This window comes from Ambystoma mexicanum, chromosome 9 (assembly GCF_040938575.1).
Source record: "Ambystoma mexicanum isolate Mex_15411 chromosome 9, UKY_AmexF1_1, whole genome shotgun sequence".
NCBI classification, from domain to species: Eukaryota; Metazoa; Chordata; class Amphibia; order Caudata; family Ambystomatidae; genus Ambystoma; species Ambystoma mexicanum.
In genome coordinates this window covers 135,269,875-135,289,269 of record NC_090931.1, presented here as the reverse complement: position 1 = coordinate 135,289,269, position 19,395 = coordinate 135,269,875, and the positions used below count along the sequence as shown (strand labels likewise).

The window sequence follows — 19,395 nt, the reverse complement described above, 5'->3', positions numbered from 1 at the left end:
AACACAAGGTGATTCCTACATGAATGCAGAGCAAAACACATTTCAAGCAAAGGGAAATTGGAAATAAGACCTGTGAGAAACCTGAGGGCGTTCTCACTTCTTTTCCCCCTGTAACCTTCTCTCGGGTGGCCAGGGAAAGGCCATCGCTTTTGGATCCTGACCCTTTGTGTGGATATGCGAGGGAGGATCACCTGGGAGGGGGAGAATTGGGGAGTGGGGTGAGAACGTCCTTAGGTGAGACATGGTTTCCCCCATTTCCCTTTCACAATGAACACTCCATCCCTCAAGACTTTATAGGCTTTTGTCAGCCCTTTCCCGGTGCGTACCATAAAACCTTCCCCAAAACACACCAGTATGCTACTGGGATGAAGAAGAGAACAACTAGAACAACACATCCTCATTGTATTAATGTAAAACACATATCAACCTCATTTGGGTACTGAGACGAAGAAGAGGATAACTAGAACAATACATCCTCATTTTATTAATGCAGACACATATCGACCCCAACCAAGTGCTTCGATGAAAAGGAGAACAACACTAGTAAAGCCGGACTACCGCTTTAATGGTGAGTGGTCTAGTTCTTTTCGGAATACTAACGGAGGCAGGAACTTTAAAAGACGGAATGAAGATGGAAAGGGAATTATCGGTGGAGGTTGAGTCAGCTGTGGAGGCCAGCAGGGAAGGCTGAGGCAGCAGCCGGCAAAGCAACTGCAGATCAGCGGTGTGGCAAGATGAGCGCTCGAGACCCTTGTGCAGATGCAGAGTTTATGGAGCAGGAAGCAAAGCCAAGGTCTGCTGGAAGCCGGCACCAGTCCACGAGAGGGAGACCCGGCGTGACTGAGCGAAGTGGTCACAGGAATCCTGACCTGCAAGTAATAATAATAATTTGGCATTTATATAGCGCTACGAACCCTTAGGTATCTGAGCGCTGCTTATTATTACCCACGGTGTGTGGTGCTCATTTATCGACCTCGGAAGGATGAAACGCTGAGTTTGGCGCTGCCGGGATTCGAACCTGCGTTCGCAGGCTCTGCACTGATGTCAAAGCGAGCGCTCTACTCGCTGTGCCACTTGACCGGCTGCAGGGGAGCCGGTCACTGGAGCTTTGCAGGGGAGCCGCGCCACGAAGAGCCACTGGGAGAAAAGGATGAGGTAACACACTGGAAAGCAGAGAACCGTGCCAGCAGAGACTCCGCAACGCCGTCAGCTCTGACCAGTGAGTGTGGGAGACGCCGGAATGACTGGCGAATATAAGCTGAACATGCTTTTGACTGCCGAACAAAATGAAAACATTTACACATACTTTTGAATTAAGAACTAAAAGTCATTACTGGATGTTTCAGAGAATCATTACAAGTACTTTTGAATAATGAACAAACTGAAAGCCACTATAAATACTTTTGAATGCCGAGTAGAACAAAAGCAGCTTTTGAACACTCATGAGTGGATTGAAAGAAAGGGTGTGAAATTAACAGACCACAAACGATATTTGGTGAACCACAAGTATTGGCAAAAATCAAGATAATACTCAGAAGGTTATGTTATAAGAGATCAAGCATTGACAATAGCCACAATACAAGTAACTGTATTACCTGAGAAACAAGTGCTAGCAAAGCCAAGGAAACACAGAGGTGTTTGATTTGTGAAAAACAACATTGGCCAAAGCCAAGAGAGGTCAAGGAACTGCATGCAAAAAGGAAGCAAACGCTGATAAGAGCCAAGAGAACAGAAGTAAGTGCACCAAATGCAGGGTGGCCAACCATGCCACAGTACCGTGTTGGGAGTGTGTGTGATACATGTGAATGAAGCACGCATCACTGCTAAGGAGAAGCCAAGAAACGGGACTCCGTTGCGTGACCTGTAATGGGTGGACCGTGTGGTCGAACAACTGCACCCAGACCGAGAGGGCCCCTGCATGAAAGCGGTGTTGAGGGACAACAGCCAAGAAAGGTCACGCAACAATACCCGCCTAGACCGCACCTAGACCGAGGACCCTGTAAGGAGAAGCCATTAAAAGTATCCAACAAGAAGTTTGTTTTGCAGCAACCTTTTATGTGCTTTTGAAACCAAGATATTGAACAGGCCATGTGAATTTGTGAAAAGAACCAACATCAAAGGCGCTGGGAGGACTCCCAAGGCACAGTATTGTTTTGAGAAAGTTAGGAAGGGGAAGCTCATTAAAGCCAACAGCTGAAAGTAGCTCTGAACTTCATTTTGAACACTTCATTTTGATGCTGAAATCCCTACACATTGTATACAGTTAGCTGTGAGGCCAAGTGTAGGTTTTGGACACAGGCAGACATTTGATTTGGACTTCCCGACACAGACTATCCTTAGTTTTCTTTAGGGAGGGAAATCCCACCATAGCATAGGGCAAGTTAGGCCTTACCCTGACAAACAAAATAAAGCTTTTCTTAGAACGGTGAATCTGTTGTCTGTGTCTTACTTCATAATGCCTTCACAATACATATTATGAGATGTTCCATATGATCCTTGTCACTTATGAAGAAGACATTTGGACCCAAACGAATTCCCTTTTTAATGACCGAAAAGCAGACGAGATGGTTGTTCCATCCGTTTGGGCAGAGGAATCAATTAAGAAGGAGGGGAAGGGTTGTCCAGCTCCAGGCCTTGAGGTCCGGAAACCTAACAGGTTTTCCGGATATGCCTAATTAATATTCATGAGCAATACTTTGCATACACTTAGAATCATTCTATGCACATTTATCTCATGAATATTAATGAAGGGTGGTTCCTGAAAATCCGACATTGAGCCGGCCCTCGAGGCCTGGAGTTGGACACTAGACTTATCAAGAGAACTCATGCCCTCAATGCCAGGTTGGCTGACATGACAAGCGTGTGTGCAGCTTGGAACAGAAGCTTCTGTGAAGTGAACCTTAAATAGTATTATGAACCTTGCTGACAAGCTAGAGGGCTGTGGTCGAGAAGATCCTCTTATGAGGAGACCGTATGGCACTTTTTAGTCAGTGGTCGTAGCACTTCAGACCTGAAATGTGAATAAAAGGCAGCGACCTTCCCACATCTAAAAGGGAAATAAGAGACCCACATGTGGAAACATGCCTTAATGCCCGTAAGAGCAAAGCGTGCTGTTAATTGTGACTCTCCACTACCTTGCGAGTATAATTTAAAGCTAGAAGAAATTAATCCTCATTTGACTTGACTTGAAAGTTCCATGACCATGTCCAAGAATACAAGGTTACACAATACCACCAACAATCAAAAAAGAAACATGACCAGATCGCAAAACAAAAATGTAAAAATTCAGTACTATAATATGATAGCATTGTTTAAATATACATAGCAACTAGTATCCCAAGAACAAAACCATCCAAGCAGGATAACTACTTGATTGCTCCCTGAGACCACATTAACATTGTCACGCCTATAGCTTGATGTGTGCACAAGCAGTGCATGCATGGAATCATGGGACACAGAACTCTGACTTTGTTTCTAGGAGCACCTTTAAGTGCAGAGTCTGACAAATGTAGCAACCACATTTTCCCTTCTGTCCGTACCAGGCAGAAGTGTAACAACACCCATACCAGCTCCATAGCAATTAATTGCTGAGCAGGCAGAAAGGGAACCCAAGTACCGGGTACCTGGTCCCATTATGAAAGTAGGTAAATACGACAAGCAGGCATGAAAGTAATACGCCCCATATCAGTGTAGCGTTTTGGTTTCCTGTTTGTGAGTTATGTTATGTTACATTAGCTGAATTTATAACACGCACGTCCTCCCGAGGGCATCTTGGCGCGAGGACGTACACAGCACAGCCGCAACTATCTACGTCTTAACAGAAGAGCACAGTTTTGAGCAGAGGACGGAAACGCAAGTGATTCTAGGTCTGTCTTAAATTAAGTGGAAGACTATTCCATAGTTTACTAGCGACCACCGAGAAGGCCCAGCCACCACCTCTCTGAAGTCGGAATTTGGGTACCTGAACCAAGCGATTATTTCAGGAACGCAGAGTCTGACAAGGAATATAGGGCGGGAACTTGTCCCGAAGGAAATCAGCACCTGACTGATAATAAGCCTGGTGAACCAGTCAGAGAGATTTGAAGGTTAGTCTGTTTAACCGGAAGCCAGTGCAGACATTGCAGCACTGGACTAATGTGAGAACCATATGGTCTAGCTGTGGCTGCCCGGGTTCTGTAACAGTTGCAGATGGTGGATAAGGCCAGCAGGCTGAGCCAGATAAAGAGCATTACAGTAGTCAAGTCTGCTAGAGATAAGAGAGGCCACAACTAGAGGGCAAAGCGAGGAGGGGAGAAAGGGTAGAATCCTGCAAAGAAACCCTCAGTAAGAAAAGCCCAGTTGGACATGTCACACTAACCTGCAAAGCCATAGACATAGATGCAGACATATAGACCCCTAGATTTTGCACCACCGTCACCGGAGTAGGAAACACACCCAGTGAGGATGGCCAGAAGGCAGGGGACCAGGAACCAGATTCAGAAGAGGTGTCCACCATAAGTACCTCTGTCTTGTCCCCGTTTAGTTTGAGCCAGTTGACGCTCATCCAATCTCCCACGGCAGACAGGCAGCCACGCAGACGTGACAACACGCCACCCCGGTCAAGATCTAATCGAACCAGGATTTGTGTGTCGTCCGTATAAGAGTAACACCTGAAGCGTTGGAAGCGGATGAGAGCAACCAATGGCCAAACATAGATGTTAAAACAACATCGGAGACAAGGCAGATCGGTGGGGGACCCCGCAAGAGAGAGAACAGAAGGTAGAAAGAAAAGGAGGTAAAGATACTGACTGGACCCTATCGATCCAGAAGGAGGTGAACCAAGCAGGACAGGACCAGAGATGCCAATGGAGGCCAAGCAGGAGAGTAGGAGGGAGTGGTCAACAGTATCAAAGGCTGCCGATAGATCGAGTAAAATCAGAGCCCCACTCCCCTCCATCAATCAGCCTGGCCATATTATCCATTACTGATACTAAAACACTCTTAGTACCACTTCTGGGGCGGAACCCAGACTGAAAGAGCACTCAATAAAAGCGGACCGAAGTGGAGAGATTAAAGCCTCAAGAAGTTTCATGAAAAAAAGAAGTAATGAAATGGGATGAAAATTAGAGGGAACGAGAACATCCAGTGACGGTTTCTTTAAAAGAGGGACCACAATAGCCTGTTTAAGTTCACTAGGAATAGATCCTGAGCTGCAAGAGAGGTTTACAGCCTGAGTCACCAAAGGGATGATCACAGACAGCAGATTCTTTAAAACAAATAAAGGAACCTGATCAGACTGTGCTGTAGATTTTAGATGGAGATGGCTGACAAAACAACCACATCTGTAAACACCGGGAAAGTAGCCCAGTGTTTACAGATGAAAGTAGCCCAGCCAGCAGTTGCTGGCTGATTGGCATTGCCGACCAACTAGCCATCGCCAGACTGGCAAAGCTCTATATGGCCTGGATGCTTTCAATTTTGGAGTGAAAAAACTCAGCTAGAGCATCACAGTGAAACTGAGACACAAGGCGGTAGGCAAAAAAGCGAGCAGTGGATGAGAAAAGTTCACAACAGAGAATGCTCCTTCGATTGATTAAGAGCAGCTTCAACTCTGTATGTGAAAAAGTGCTGTTTGGCTGATTTAATAGCCAAGTGATAGCTTTTACACAGAGAAACAAATGTCACCTTATCACAAAGGCTATAGGAAGAGCACCATTTGCGTTCAGCTTGACGTACCCCCAGTTTAGCCATTTTGAGTTCGGCCGAGAACCAAGGTTGAGAGGGCCGGCCTTGTACCTGTATAGACCTAAGGGGTGCCGATTAATCAGCCGCCCTTAAAAGCGCCTGGGACAAGATGCAAAAGTCAGTTGGCATGTCAATGGGACACTTGGCCATAACAGCAGATGCTAGGTGAGACATGTCCATATCATGATAGTTCCTCCTTAAAATGATGCATTTAGCTGGTAAAGGCAGACGGGACACAAGAGGCACCAGAAAAAGGACCAAAACATGGTCTGACCATGAGAGCGGTATCATGGGGAGAACCAACAGACCAGAAATGGCTGAGAAAATTTGATCCAGAATACCTCCAAGCAAATGGGTGGGTTCAACCACATGTTGTTTTTTTACCCAAATCAACACAACTCTCGAAGAACTGGCTCATAGCAGGGATAAAAGGGGAGTTAAACCTAATTTTAAAATCACCCAAAACAACCATTCACATATTTCAGATGAAATGAAGCCAAAAGCTCCAGTAAAGGATGCAAGAAATGCGCATGAGGTCCAGGAGGGCGATATACAAGTAAAAGCTCTGAAGTGTATATTGCCAGACACAATAACAGGCCCTCCATACCTAGATCATGGACCAAGGGCACCATGGTAATTTGAAAAGCAGCTTTAAAAATTATAGCGATCCCCCCACCAGGATGGGAGGCAACTCTGTCCACATGGATAATTTTGTATCCCTCCAGCAAAAACTGAGGAAACATGGGAGCCGAGGTGTTGGACAGGACAGCCATGTTTCAGTGACACAACGCAAGTCCGGCCCACCATCACAAAGTAGTTCATACATGTAGGCAGCATGCGCAGCCAAAGAGCATGAGTTGATTAACTGAACATTCAAGGGCAATTTAGTTATAACACGAGACACCCCAGAGGCAGGAGAGGGAACATCAAAATTCAATGGGAATACCGTGTCTGTGGGCGCCATGCTCAGGAGTCTGAATATGAGTGAAAATATTACTCCGACAGAGCAGGAATGTAACATAAGTTTACCAAATAAAATGACATACATATATATAAACCATGTATGTATGAGGGTACACGAGCAGAGTGCCCCCCCAACTTCCTTGTTCAGTCCCCAAAATTAGGTGCATAAAAACATAAATGCCTGTATGCATTGAAGAGCACCCACGCAGAGTGCCTATTCCACCGACTTACTTATGTTTATGTTTATTGAATTTATATAGCGCTTTAAGCCAAAGCGTTTTACAATATAACAACAGGTACAAAAGTGAGAGAAGCATATTTACAAACATGAACATTAAGTAGAACTATTTACAAGGGGGGGGGGAGAGGGTGGGAGGAGGTAGGTGAAGGGAGAACCTGCCTGTGGAACCTGCAAGGCGAGGACTGGTAATGGAGCCCTTTTTTGCCCATTAAGGGTGAAGCTGCCTCGTTAAATAAGGAGCCAGTGCACGTACCCAGGTCGCGTAGCCTTATATGAAAATAAATGTTTAAATAGAGAAGCAGCTGTTTAAAAAAAGAAAGAAAATGAATGCACTCTCTGAACAGAGGCTCGAACCCACAATGTGCAGCAGTATGGTGTTTCTAAGACTGGAACATTGCCCTTGAACTATTAGCCAACCTCTAGCTGGAGACCGAATTATACAGTATGTAGAGCCATACTTGCCAACCCTACAGATTTAGGCAGTAGGCTACTGCTTTTGAAGCAATCCTACCACCTACAGATTTCAGTTACAAATCCTACTGCTTTTTACAGTGGCAAGTAATTTAGGTGACTCTAAGGCAGGCTCCAGGACAAAGCATGCAACACATTAATTAGTCTGTCTACAATGGACTGGTAGGTGATTACTCTGATTGGGCACAGACCAATCCACTGACCTGACAGCTCCTTGACTCTGTCCTGCACGCTTGCCGGGACAACCCTTAGGTGAACCACCAGTGAAGGCAAGTGGCAGAGTGTAACACCATCACACAGCATCTGCCTATCAGTCTTGGGGGGATATCAGTCACCATGTCATTCATTGTTCAACTTGCCATAAATATGTACTGCCGGGGCTGCTGCTACACAGCAGTGGCAAACATTGCCTATCAGCTGTGTGATCAGCTGTGTGATTACCTTCTTTGAAGTTAATTGAATTTGGTGTTATGTTACCATTCATAATTAGACATTTCTAACATTTCAACATCTTTCCATGTTGTGCTGTTTGATAGGTTGTGTATTTTAGAATGCGTCAATGGTGGCAACAATGTTTTTTTGTATTTTTTTCCTGTGATGTCATAGTTATGGGAATTATTATTTTTGAAACTTGAAAAATCCTTTTTGGTAACAGAATGTTTGCAAGTATGTAGAGCCTCTGCACTGTAACATAGGGAAATATTACCGCCTGACAAAAGGAGCTAAGCATTTACCAAGAAGGCTGGAACTCCCGTTGCATAAAGAGAAAACCTGCCTAAGTGAGGAACAAAACACCAAGTGCGTCACATATTTTAATTATGAGTGGCCTGCAACTCCACAGGAGCCACACACGAACCAGGGTCACTGAATTCCAGGAACATGGGCAGGAAATAAATGGGCCACTTTGTGAAAACACAAAGGAACAGAAGGAGACCCTCGTCCAGCTCAATTAACTCTGGTGTTTCTCCCGTGAGCTCCAAGTAAAAACAGCACTAACGCACGCAGTAAGGCCATTGAACATTGCAACCATCAATGCAGCATTACAATGAAAACACATATTCTATGTCATGACAGGAGGCTTCATATTATGCAAAACAATCTTTACTACTGACAAATAGCAGCAAAGAATTTTCTTTTTGTAAAACGAATAACTTTTATCGATCGGCCTACAACGGCAATTGAACAACTTGTCTGATTATATAGGCCGGAACAATCTCGAAATCAACAAGACGAAAGCAAAGATCTTGATCCTGGAAAGAAAGGCAAAAAGAGCAAAAACTCTGCACTGGAACTTCAACAACGTCCAAATTGAAATAGTCACTGACTTCAAATACCTGGGAGTAATGGTCGACAGTTCTAAATCTGAACTCAGTATGCAAAGATACCGCTGGACAAAAACTTGCTCATTAACAACGCAAGCCTGCGTGCTGGAAAAGAAATGTGGACGCTTTTCTTTAATCCCAACAATTAAGTTTTACAAAGCAAAGGTCGTCCCTTCTTTGGTCTATGGAGGAGAGGCAATGCCATCAATCCCTGAAGACATCTGGCAAAAACTAGAGGGTTACTTCTGGAGATAGGTGATGAACCTGCCAAAATCAACCTCAACACCTGCAATCAGGCGAGTGCTAGGTCTGACCTCTTTAAAAGCCACAGTCGAATCCAGCAGCATGTCATTATTCAGAAAAACGCTACTTCCTGATGACCTTCCTCTATACAGACTGATTGAGACTGATTGACAATGAAGCAAAAGGAGGAAACTGCAAAATGCTGACGAAATGGGCAACCCAAAAAAGAAAACAGCTTGACTCAATTGCTTGTACAGAGGACAACCTAATCTCAAACCCACTAAGAATCAAAAAGAAACTTGCAGAGACAGATTGGATCGATACCTTAGAAAAGGCAAGCAAAAACAAACTTCTCTCCCATTTACCACCGCACTCAACGAAGCTGAACGTAACAATGCAATTTCTCAAAAGATTTCTGAACAGACTACTAAGGCACAACGTCTTGAGAGCGTGTTTAAACTTACTGCCCACTAACATAATCCTCTTTGTCAGAGGCCTCTCGAGCATCAAAACCTGTAGGCTCTGCAAAGACACAGATCAGACTGAGTCGGTCCGACATCTCCTAATGTCATGCCCTTCAATCCGACAGATCAGACAAGCATACCTCTCGCCAGAGCTAGCGACCTATACCTCACGAGATGAAGAAATATGGCGGTCGCGACTAATGAGTGGGGGAAAAAACCTCCTGGACAATAGCCACTGCTAAAATTTTACAAATAGCCCTGGTGGAATGTAACCAATTGAATGCAACAAATGACTTATTGGGAGACCGCGCAGAGCCCAACGATGCAACACAGTGAACACTTGATTCCTCCTTCTGATACGTAAGAACATGAAGTAGACAGCAAGTAAAAGTAAAGGAAAGCAAAGGAAAATGAACAGAAATGTGTCTACTGATCAGCCTTGTAAAATCAAGTAACCTTTATATACACAAGTAATAAAAAATAAAAAAAACTTTTAACAAGTAAAACAGAAAAAACACAGTATTCCATTAAAACCAAAGGGAGTAATCCCAGTCCAAGATGAGGCTCATGTGAAGCCCTGCCAGTAGCCAATAAGCAGAGACCCACCCCTATATAAGTCCCTTCCTCTAATAGCAACTTCACTTTCTTTGCTGCTGATTCATGAGCTAAGTACATTTGTTTCACAGTCTGTACTAGCTAGCCAGTGCCTTTCTTAGATAGAACGCTGTCTAGTGTGATATATTGTTGCAATATTTGTAGCTTAGCGACCGCTGAGTTTATTTGTTTACTATTACTCCAGCGGTCGCGTGCACTCGAACTCTACTGTCAGGGTTCCATTTTCAAGGCCCGGCCACGCGGGCCCTGTGGGGTTTTCCTGCTCAAGTGGCAAATGCTCTGAGGACACAGCTCCTCCTCCGGACCTTTCAGCGTTTAATGCTGGTGTCCTCACACGCCCACACAGTGCTTCAGCGCTCGCCTACTCAGCGAGGGTGTGTCAGGGAAATTTTATTTATTCATCAGGAGTTTCTCCAGTTTCAGTGGGGGGGTCGCCTTTGGAAGTTTGCCTCTCTCCCGTTCGGCCTCTCGTCAGCCCTGTGGTGCTTCACCAAGCTAACGAAGCCGGTGATGGCTTTCCTCAGAGCAAAGGGGATTCAGATTATCATTTATCTGGACGACATGCTCCTTTTGGCACAGGATCTCCAAGTTCTCCTAGACCACTTACATTTGACAATTTTGCCGTTGCAGTCCCTAGGCTTTGTAGTAAATGTAAAAAAGTCCATCTTCCAGCCTACTCAATGCATCCAGTTTCTAGGCTTCAATATAGATTCCAGACAATGCATCCTTCTTCTACCAGACAGCAGACTCTCAAAGATTCAGAAAGAAATGTGCCGCCTCCTAAAGAAGGGGGTGGTCTCTCTCAGATAGTTAGCAAGAGTGGTGGGGATGCTTTCAACCTCCATTCAGGCCATCTTTCCAGCTCCCTTACATTACAGGGCGTTTACAGTGCCTTAAGGGGAGGCATCTTTTTCAAGAACCTCTCCTATTCTCAAATGGTGGTGTTGTCCTCCGAGGTCAGATTGGAGCTCCTATGGTGGCTCAATCACATGACCGCCTGGAATGGCAAGGTGATCTTTGGTCCATCTCCCGACGTTGTTCTAGATTCCAACGCCAGCAGGGCAGGTTGGGGGGCCAGGTTAGGACAGGTTTCAACAGTTCAAGAAAAGTTTCTTCATTTAAATTGTCTGGAGTTGCTACAGCTCTTTTGCAGTCAAGAGTCTCCCCAAGGGTCAAGGGAATTGTGTCCTCCTTCGGATGGACAATGTGTCAGCGGTCCGCTACATAAACCACCTGGGGGGAACCCGCTCAAAGGCCCTAGCGGATCTAGGGAGGGAGTTTTGGCATTTTTGTTAAGACAGGAACATCTTCCTACAGGCAGAGTATCTCCCAGGGGCCAGCAATGCCGTGGCGGTCTGGAACTCCAGATATCTTCAGGACAGGAGCGATTGGATCCTAGACAGGATAGTCTTTGCCAAGATCCTTTCTCTCTGGCTTTAGCGACTTGCACCTTTCTCCAGGATTGGCCGGGTCCCCTCTTCTATGCCTTCCCTCCGTTCACCATGATTGCCAGAACCCTGGTGCAAGTGCGCAGGCAGTATGCAATGTTGATAATAGTGACCCCCTTTTGGCCCTCTCAAGTGTGGTTTCCCGCTCTTTTGGAGTTGGCGGTGGATAGCCCTCGTCTTCTCCCTCTCAACCCTCGGCTCCTAATGGACCCGACGGGTCTCCCTCATGACCTGGTCCTTCGGGGGCATCTCTCCCTTATGGCTTGGAAGATTTCCGCTCTTCCTGGTGCTTCCAAGGACTTTCACAGGACTCTATCGGTGTCATCAAGGATTCCTGGGCAGCCTCTGCCAAGTCAGGCTATTCCTCAGCATGGATCTCCTGGGTGGGCTGGTGTTTGGCTAGACACCTCAATCCCATTTCTGCTTCTCCTGTAGAGGTCGTTAATTTTTTGGTTGAATTGTTCAAGGAGGGAAAGGCTTATAGAACCATTAATGGGTTCAGGTCGGCCATTTCGGCCGTTCACATGCTCGTTAAAGGAGAGCCAGTGGGCAGGCACTTCTTGCTGAGGAAGGCCCTTAAGTCTATTTGTATTAAGGTCCCTCCTAAGGCTAGATATTCAGTTCTTTGGGATGTCAATAGGGTCTTAGATTCGTTTCTCTCTTGGCCCCATAATGACGACCTATCCTTGCAACAGCTTTTATCTAACTTGGACATGCTTCTGTGTCTCATTTCAATTAAATGACTGTCATATATTAGAGCTCTGGATGCTGATAATAAAATGTTCTCCCAAGGGGGAGTAACTTTCTTTGTGTCTAGAGGGACTAAATGTATGATTTCTTCCATTTCATATCCAGCATTTCCAGAAAACATTAAACTATGTGTTGTGCAATGTTTAAAATGTTTTGAGTCAAAGACAGAGGAGCTTAGACCACCGGGTACCTCTCAGCTGCTTATTTCCTACAGGAAACCTATAAACCTGTTTCCCCCGCCACTTTGGCCAGATGGATAGATGGGTCATGAAGGAAGCAGGAATTGACTTCTCTTCCTTTGGGACACACTCAGTAAGGGGACTATGGCTTCTAAAGCAGCTTTCCGAGGGGGAGGTCTCGAACAGATTTTAAAAGCAGCCGATTGGTCCAGAGAGTCCACATTCAAGACATTTCATCATAAGCATATTGATCATGTGGCACTAAATGTGATGCTAGGACTTTAAACTTGCATAATATGAAGCCTCCTGTTTTGACATAGAATAATTAATCCCCCTTACTAGCGGGTGAGTGGATTTAGATTCTATTAAATACAAGGAGGCGAGTATTATCCGAACCACCGAGCCACCCTATTCAGTTTTGTTTTACATGCAGCTTTGGGTTGAGAAGATTCAGACAAGAAAGTTTCTTGACAGTCTTTGAATGGTGTGGCAAATGAGGATTCTGGAGCTAGTCATCCATTGGAGTGTTTGTGTTGCTGTTTCTCTTAAGGATGGCGTCATGGTGCGGCTTCAGAAGAAGAGCTGCTGTTAGAGGAAGGGACTTATATGGGCGTGGGTCTCTGCTTATTGGTTATTGGCAGGGCTTGACCTGAACCCCATCTTGGACTGGGATTCCTCCCGTTGGTTTTAACGGAATGCTGTGTTTTTCCTGTTTTACTTGTTAAAAGCTTTTTGTTTTACAAACAAATTTTCTTTGCTGCTATGTGTCAGTAGTAAAGATTGTTTTGCATAATACTCGCCTCCTTGTCTTTAATAGAATCTAAACCCCCTGTCACGCTAGTGAAGGGTTTAATCATTATACATACATAGTACAGTACACTGCTTAATACAAAGTAAACACATAAACCATATCTAAGAAAAACTAATACACATGAGTAATCAGAATACACAGGATTGAAGAGTACTTATCTGCTCTGAGGAGCAGCAAAGAAGAAGGGGACAAATAACACAGCCCTTTTATGTATTGGGTCTAGCTGTGATTGGCTGGGTCAGAGGTTACGGGGCCACGTTTTGTGTTATCAAGAACGGTTTTGTTTTTGAAAAACTTTTCTTTAAAAGTAAATTTTTCTTGGTTGCTGGACGAGTAGATGAAGATTCATTTATAAACAGAAGCCCCCTTTCTTGACAAAGAATTGTATGCAAACATGACCTTCCTGGAAATACTGAATTATGCATTGTAGATGGCAAAGCTTTTCTTAATAGTGCATGGATTTCTCATGATGAAGTGATTGGCAAATGCCTCTTCCCTTTATTTTGTAGGTCTTGTTGCCATGAAGCTTGGGTACCGCATCTTGCTGGTAGGCGAAGGAAACTTTTCCTTCTCAGTATCTCTGTGTGCTGTCGCGGGCAGCGATAGGCACATTACTGCTACCTGCTATGAAAGCGAAGCAGTCATCACCCAACAGGACCTAGCAAGGAGCAATGTACAGCATTTAAGAGAAAAAGGTAAGCACCTGCATCACTATATACATTCATGCCTAAACTGCTTATTTACTTGCTAGTCATAAAAGTACTTGGCTACTGCAGTATTGCTTGCACTGGGAACTCCGAGTTTTGACATACGATTTCCTCCAGAATACAGTGTTGAGTCTTTGAAACTCATTTTTCTGTACTTCAGTCCTCAACCAGTCCGGTTTTTTTTTTAAACTAGGTGGCAACCGTTTTCCTGTTAATTTTTTTTTTAAAACTCCTGGATGGATTTAAACCAAACCGGAACAAGGAATATCTGTGGCGCTTTATGCCCAAATCCTTTCTTATTTGGATTTTCAAGCTATTGCTTGTTCAATGGAATCAATGGAATCATCCTTTTTCTCTCTGAGAAAATGAATGGGATTAGGCTCAAAACAGCATTTATTTCCTTTGCTCAGTAACTGTTTAACAAATTTCCATCAAAATGTACAGTTTGGAGTGGGCCCTTGCTTGGCATTCGTTTTAAAAAATGACAACCAAATCCCTCCATCGAGTCAAAAGGTATAAGCAATAGAATTTTTCGACAAAAGTCAATGAAAATTGGTTTTATCTTAACTATATCTGTCTGGGCACTCGCAACCAAGAAGGCCACTTCCTTCTGAGCTCAGCAAGATAACTGCAAAAGGTGAAGGCCATATACCGTGCCCACTGCACGTACCGAGGATAGCTGCGGTGGGCCACAGCTTGGAGTGTGTGGAGAACCAGAGGGACAAGTTTGACAGTGGCAGTCGACCGGAAAGTAGCTCTGCAACCGTGCAGAGCACTCTCCCTGGAGGTGGTCGGTGAAGTGTGTGGCCGCGACTCGATGCCGCAATCCTGAGGTAGCCCGCTCCTGGACTGCAGGTGACCGCCGGGGCAGCTGTGCGAGCTGAGTCCCTCGCTGAGGGTTTTACTCCGGTGCCGCAGCTATATGCAGGAAGAAGGTGAGCGGGGAGTGCACACTCAGTAATAAGCCCCCTGGCATGCCTGACTGACTGGAGCCTGATCCACTGGACCCACAGTGCTTTGATCCCCCCCCTGGTGCCCGGGGCAAGGGAGGATCGAGCTCTCACTTTAAACAAGCTTTATCCTGGGCCGGGAGCTGCAAGCGGCAGCAGCGGCTCGGTGTCCCTCTCCTGCTGGGTTGGGCCGACTGCCTGAAGGCCCTGGTGGCTGACTTGAGCCCCCGCTGGCAGCCTGGAGCACTGGGTCAGCACCCCTGCGGACAAACAAGAGCACAAGCCACATTACCCCACCTGTCGGTGAGAATCCTGGGATAGGGCGTTGGACTGTTGCCCTGCACGTAAGGTGGGCTTGCAGGTGACATAGGACCGGTCTGTAGGCAGCAGTGGCGGCAGCCCGACATCCCTCTCCTGCTGAGCGGGGCTGGATGCCTGGAGGCTCTGGTGGCTGACCCACACTTCCACAGGAGGGTGAATAGAATACTTGAAGAGGCTGTCTCTCTGTGGCATGGAGCTCCCGGGCACTACCCCCGACGGTGTAAAAGAACACATGCTCTGTTGCCTCGCCTACTGGTGAGGGTTCTGTAACAGGGTGCTGGACTGTTGCTCTGCGCACAGGGTGGTCCTGTAGGTGACACAGGGCTGGTCTACAAAAAACTTGGACGCCTTGGAAGTAAATAGGTGGCGCCAGAGGAGCCCCCCCATCTGTGATTTTGCATGGCTAAGGGCAACAAGTGGCAGTCCTGCTTACCATTCTCCCAGAAAGAAGGCCTGAGCGGTGGAGTGAGAAGATGCTGTCACCCCAAGACACCCCTGACAGGCCAACTCAAGCTAGGTGAGGCTGGCCCGAAAGCCATGGACGGCGGCCAGACCACATAACTTAGTTTGGTGCTTGCTGAATTGAGAACTGGATTTGCGTCGATCAACACTAAGCTTGATGGAATGGCATACAAGGTTGATCATATGCAAGAACTCATTGAGAATGAAAGCGCTAGGAGTTCCGAGGTGGAACACTGTGTGTGGGTCCTTGAGGACACCATTGGGGAAGTGACACCGGCGATCTGCATGTTGCAGAGGGAAGTCAAAGCGATCAAGGACAAGAACGAAGGCCTTGAAGCGAGATCCCGCAGGAATAACATCTGAGTGGTGAGCATAGCGGAATCAGTCCCTCAGCAGAACATGGAAATCGTCATGGAAATGTTCATCCGCGAGTTCATGGAAAAGTTCATTACATTTCTTAGTGGAAAGGGCGCACCGGGTGTCACAGCTGGTTCCCAGACGGCGCCAGAGCCCACGACCAATCATTGCTCGCTTGTTAAATTACTGGGACAGAGACGTAATTCTTTGTGGAGCACGTGCGCTTGGAGACCTACAGTATGACAATGCCCGGTTGTCGTTTTACCCAGATTTCACCCCGTCTGTCCAGAAGGTTCATTGATCTTTCCCGGCGGCAAAGCCTGCCCTCCGCGACCGTGGATTGAAGTACGCTGTGCTTTATCCCTCCAGACTGCAAGTGATCTATAATGGCAAGTCTCACTTCTTTACCGTCCCCGGTGCAGTGCAGGACATATGGATGTGCTCCCGAAGGAGTGAGGCAGGCACCTTGGCTGAGGTGGAGCGAGCCCATGGCACGACTGTTGGGGAATCACATTGGGGGTGATGGGAATGGATTACCCCTGAGAGTCACGTCAAATATGTGCCCCAATGGAATGATATTAATATCTGTGGGTACTCATAGTGGGACTATGACTAGCTATCCCATGAGACGAAGCAGACCAATGCCTGTGAACCCTGGAAGATGTAAGGCCCCCCCGTGGAGGCAGACGGAGCAGGTGGGCCCCTTGGGTAGCAGAGTCCGGTGCCTCCAGCTTTCTTTTCCCACGTGGGACTGCGAATGTGGCATGGGGGGGTTGGCATATTTCACTACTAGTTGCGGGAGGGCAGTTTGGGTGGGGGAGGGCAGGTTGGGGCATCAGTTCATGGTCTGGGGCGGCAGTGGAGTGGGAAGGTGGGACTGTTAGGGGTTGTATTTGGAAAATGATTCACGTCTCTTGTGGGTAAGCCCATGTTGCTGGGGACAGTGGGTGTACAATGCTGGAGTGAAGGTGTATGGTGGCCGGGAGGGACTGGTTGGTACAATTCGGTGAATATAGCCAGCTGTAAAGTTGTGAGCTGTAACGTGCAAGGTCTAACTAATCCATGCAAAGTCTGCAAGGTGATCGCTATTGTGAAAGGCATGGTGTGAAGGTGGTGTTATTGCAGGAGACCCACTTGGTTGGCGGGGCAAACAAGGGGTTCTCCAGATCCTGGGGCCAAATAGGTTTTATTTACACCTCCTACTCCAAATTCTCTGCTGGAGTCATGACATTGATACATAAATTGCTCAGTTTTCACACACGGGGAGACCATAGTAGACCCGTTGGGGAGGTTTGTGATTGTGTCGCGCAGTTGGGCGCCCACGCCGCTGACATTAATTAATATATATGGTCCTAATGTGGACAACCCCTCCTTTTTTGAGTCACTTTAGGTGCCATAAATACTGGCACACTAATATGGTGTGGGCTGGCAACCTCAATGTTATTTTAGACCCTTTGAAGGGTAAATCTCCTGAAGGGGCTCGCCCCCCCCGTCTCAGGCAGTGGAGAGGGTGCAAAGATGCATGTCAGAACTGGGGTTGGTGGATGTCTGGCGGGCGATCTGCCCGGAGGGTAGAAATTACTTGTTTCATTCATCGGTCCACAACACCTCCTCGAGATTGGATTATGTTCTAGCAAGCCCGGCCCTGGTGCGCATGACGATTGAATGCTCATTCCTTCCAAGAACGCTTTCTGACCACTCACCAGTTCTTTGATCCCTAGATTGCGGGGGGCGAAGGAGCCTCCAGACCTTTCTGGAGGTTTAAGGGCACGGCCCTATCCGATATAGTTTTCAAAGTGAGGTGCTTAGCGTAGTCAAGCTCTTTTTTCAGGAAAACCTGGGATTAGTCTCCACGGTGGGCTATGCGTGGGAGGCATTCAAAGTGGTGCTGTGCGGGGTGTGCACGTCCCTAGAGCTTGTGGTACTGAAGACTATACAGAGGCAGCTATCCGTAGTAGAAATGGATGTCAAGGAGTGGGAAATGAAGCTTGGGGAGCAAGGGGGCACAGACTGCAGGGCTGGGTTGCATGACGCTCTAGACTGCTTCAACAACCTAGCTGAGCATGAGGTCAAATATCTAGCATGCCCAGCAAAGGCCCACTGATACGGTGAGGAGGGCAGACCAGGCCAACTTCTGTCGGCAATGCTCTGCCGGGAGGGTGGTGCGACGGATATTGCTGCTGTGCGCTCAGCGGATGGCCGAATGTTGGTGGAGCCCAACGCCATATTGGAGGTGTTTCGGACATACTATGAGCAGCTTTATGCGTCCAAGGGTGCCCTGGTGGAGGTAGCCCTAGTGGGGTCTATTAGTGAAGCATCCCTTCCAACGTTGGAACGTGAAGCAATGGAGGCATAGGCTAAACTGATCACGCAGGATGATATCCTGGCGGCAATATGAGCACTACCTGCCACTGAAGCGCCAGGTACAGACGGCATAACGGCGGAATTCTATAAAGAACTGGGCCCGGAGGTAGTCAAGTATTTGCTTTCTGTATGGGAGGAGGCGTTGAAGGTGGGGCAGCTCCCTCCCACAATGCGCGAGGCGGTTGTGACACTGATCCTAAAGCCTAAGAAAGATCCCTAGGAATGCGCTTTGTATCGTCCAGTTTCCCTGATAAATCTAGACACAAAAACGTTGCCAAAATACTGCCAGACCGGCTACTACCGTATATGTCGGCTCTTATCCATATGGACCAGTCCGGCTTCATCTCAGGGAGGTCGACCTCATTAAATTTGCATAGGCTTTTTGCCATACTGGCTCCGATTGACCCAAAGGGTGCCGGCAGTGGCAGCTCTGCTTGACATGGAGGAAGCATTTGAATCGGTAGAATGGAGCTATTTGTTCGAGGTGTTGCGGCAGGTGGGGCTCCCGGAATATTATCTGAAGGCGGTGCGCTTGTTGTAAACTGGTGCGAATGCTTGGATAGGTCTCTGTGCCAAGCGATCTGCGGCCTTTGACCTGCGCCACAGGACCAGGCAGGGGTGCCCGCTGTTGCCATTAATCTTTGCAATAGCAATCGAGCCACTGGCGGCCCGGCTGCAGAGGTTTCACCTTGCAAGAGGCCCGGCGATGGGTGGTGTTAGAGAATTAGTGTCCCTGTATGCTGACGATGCGATTTTGTACTTCAGAATACCCTGCAGTTAACCTACAACCACTGTCGCAGGAGGTAGCAGAGTTTGGTCGGTTCTCTGGGCTTTGGATAAACTGGGCGAAGTCCATTTTGTTTCCATTGAATGACTACCGACGAACCCCCTGACACTGGAGGGTTTAAGTGGGAATACTTGGGGGTGCGAGTGAGTCGGAATGCCCGGTCCCTGCTGGAGGACAATCACTTAAGGTATCTTGAAATAGTAAGGACGCGGGTGG

The 19,395-nt window shown here is 47.0% G+C and overlaps 1 protein-coding gene across 2 annotated transcripts in view; it reads left to right on the top strand.

Moving 5' to 3' along the window:
- FDXACB1 (ferredoxin-fold anticodon binding domain containing 1) overlaps positions 1 to 19,395 on the top strand; it is a 112,331-nt gene that overhangs the window by 22,468 nt on the left and 70,468 nt on the right. For both annotated transcript variants that reach the window (XM_069614307.1, XM_069614306.1), the window contains exon 2: positions 13,741 to 13,926. In XM_069614307.1, the coding sequence (XP_069470408.1) occupies positions 13,752 to 13,926 (175 nt within the window). In that variant the 5' untranslated portion in view covers positions 13,741 to 13,751. The remainder of the gene's footprint in view (positions 1 to 13,740; positions 13,927 to 19,395) is intronic.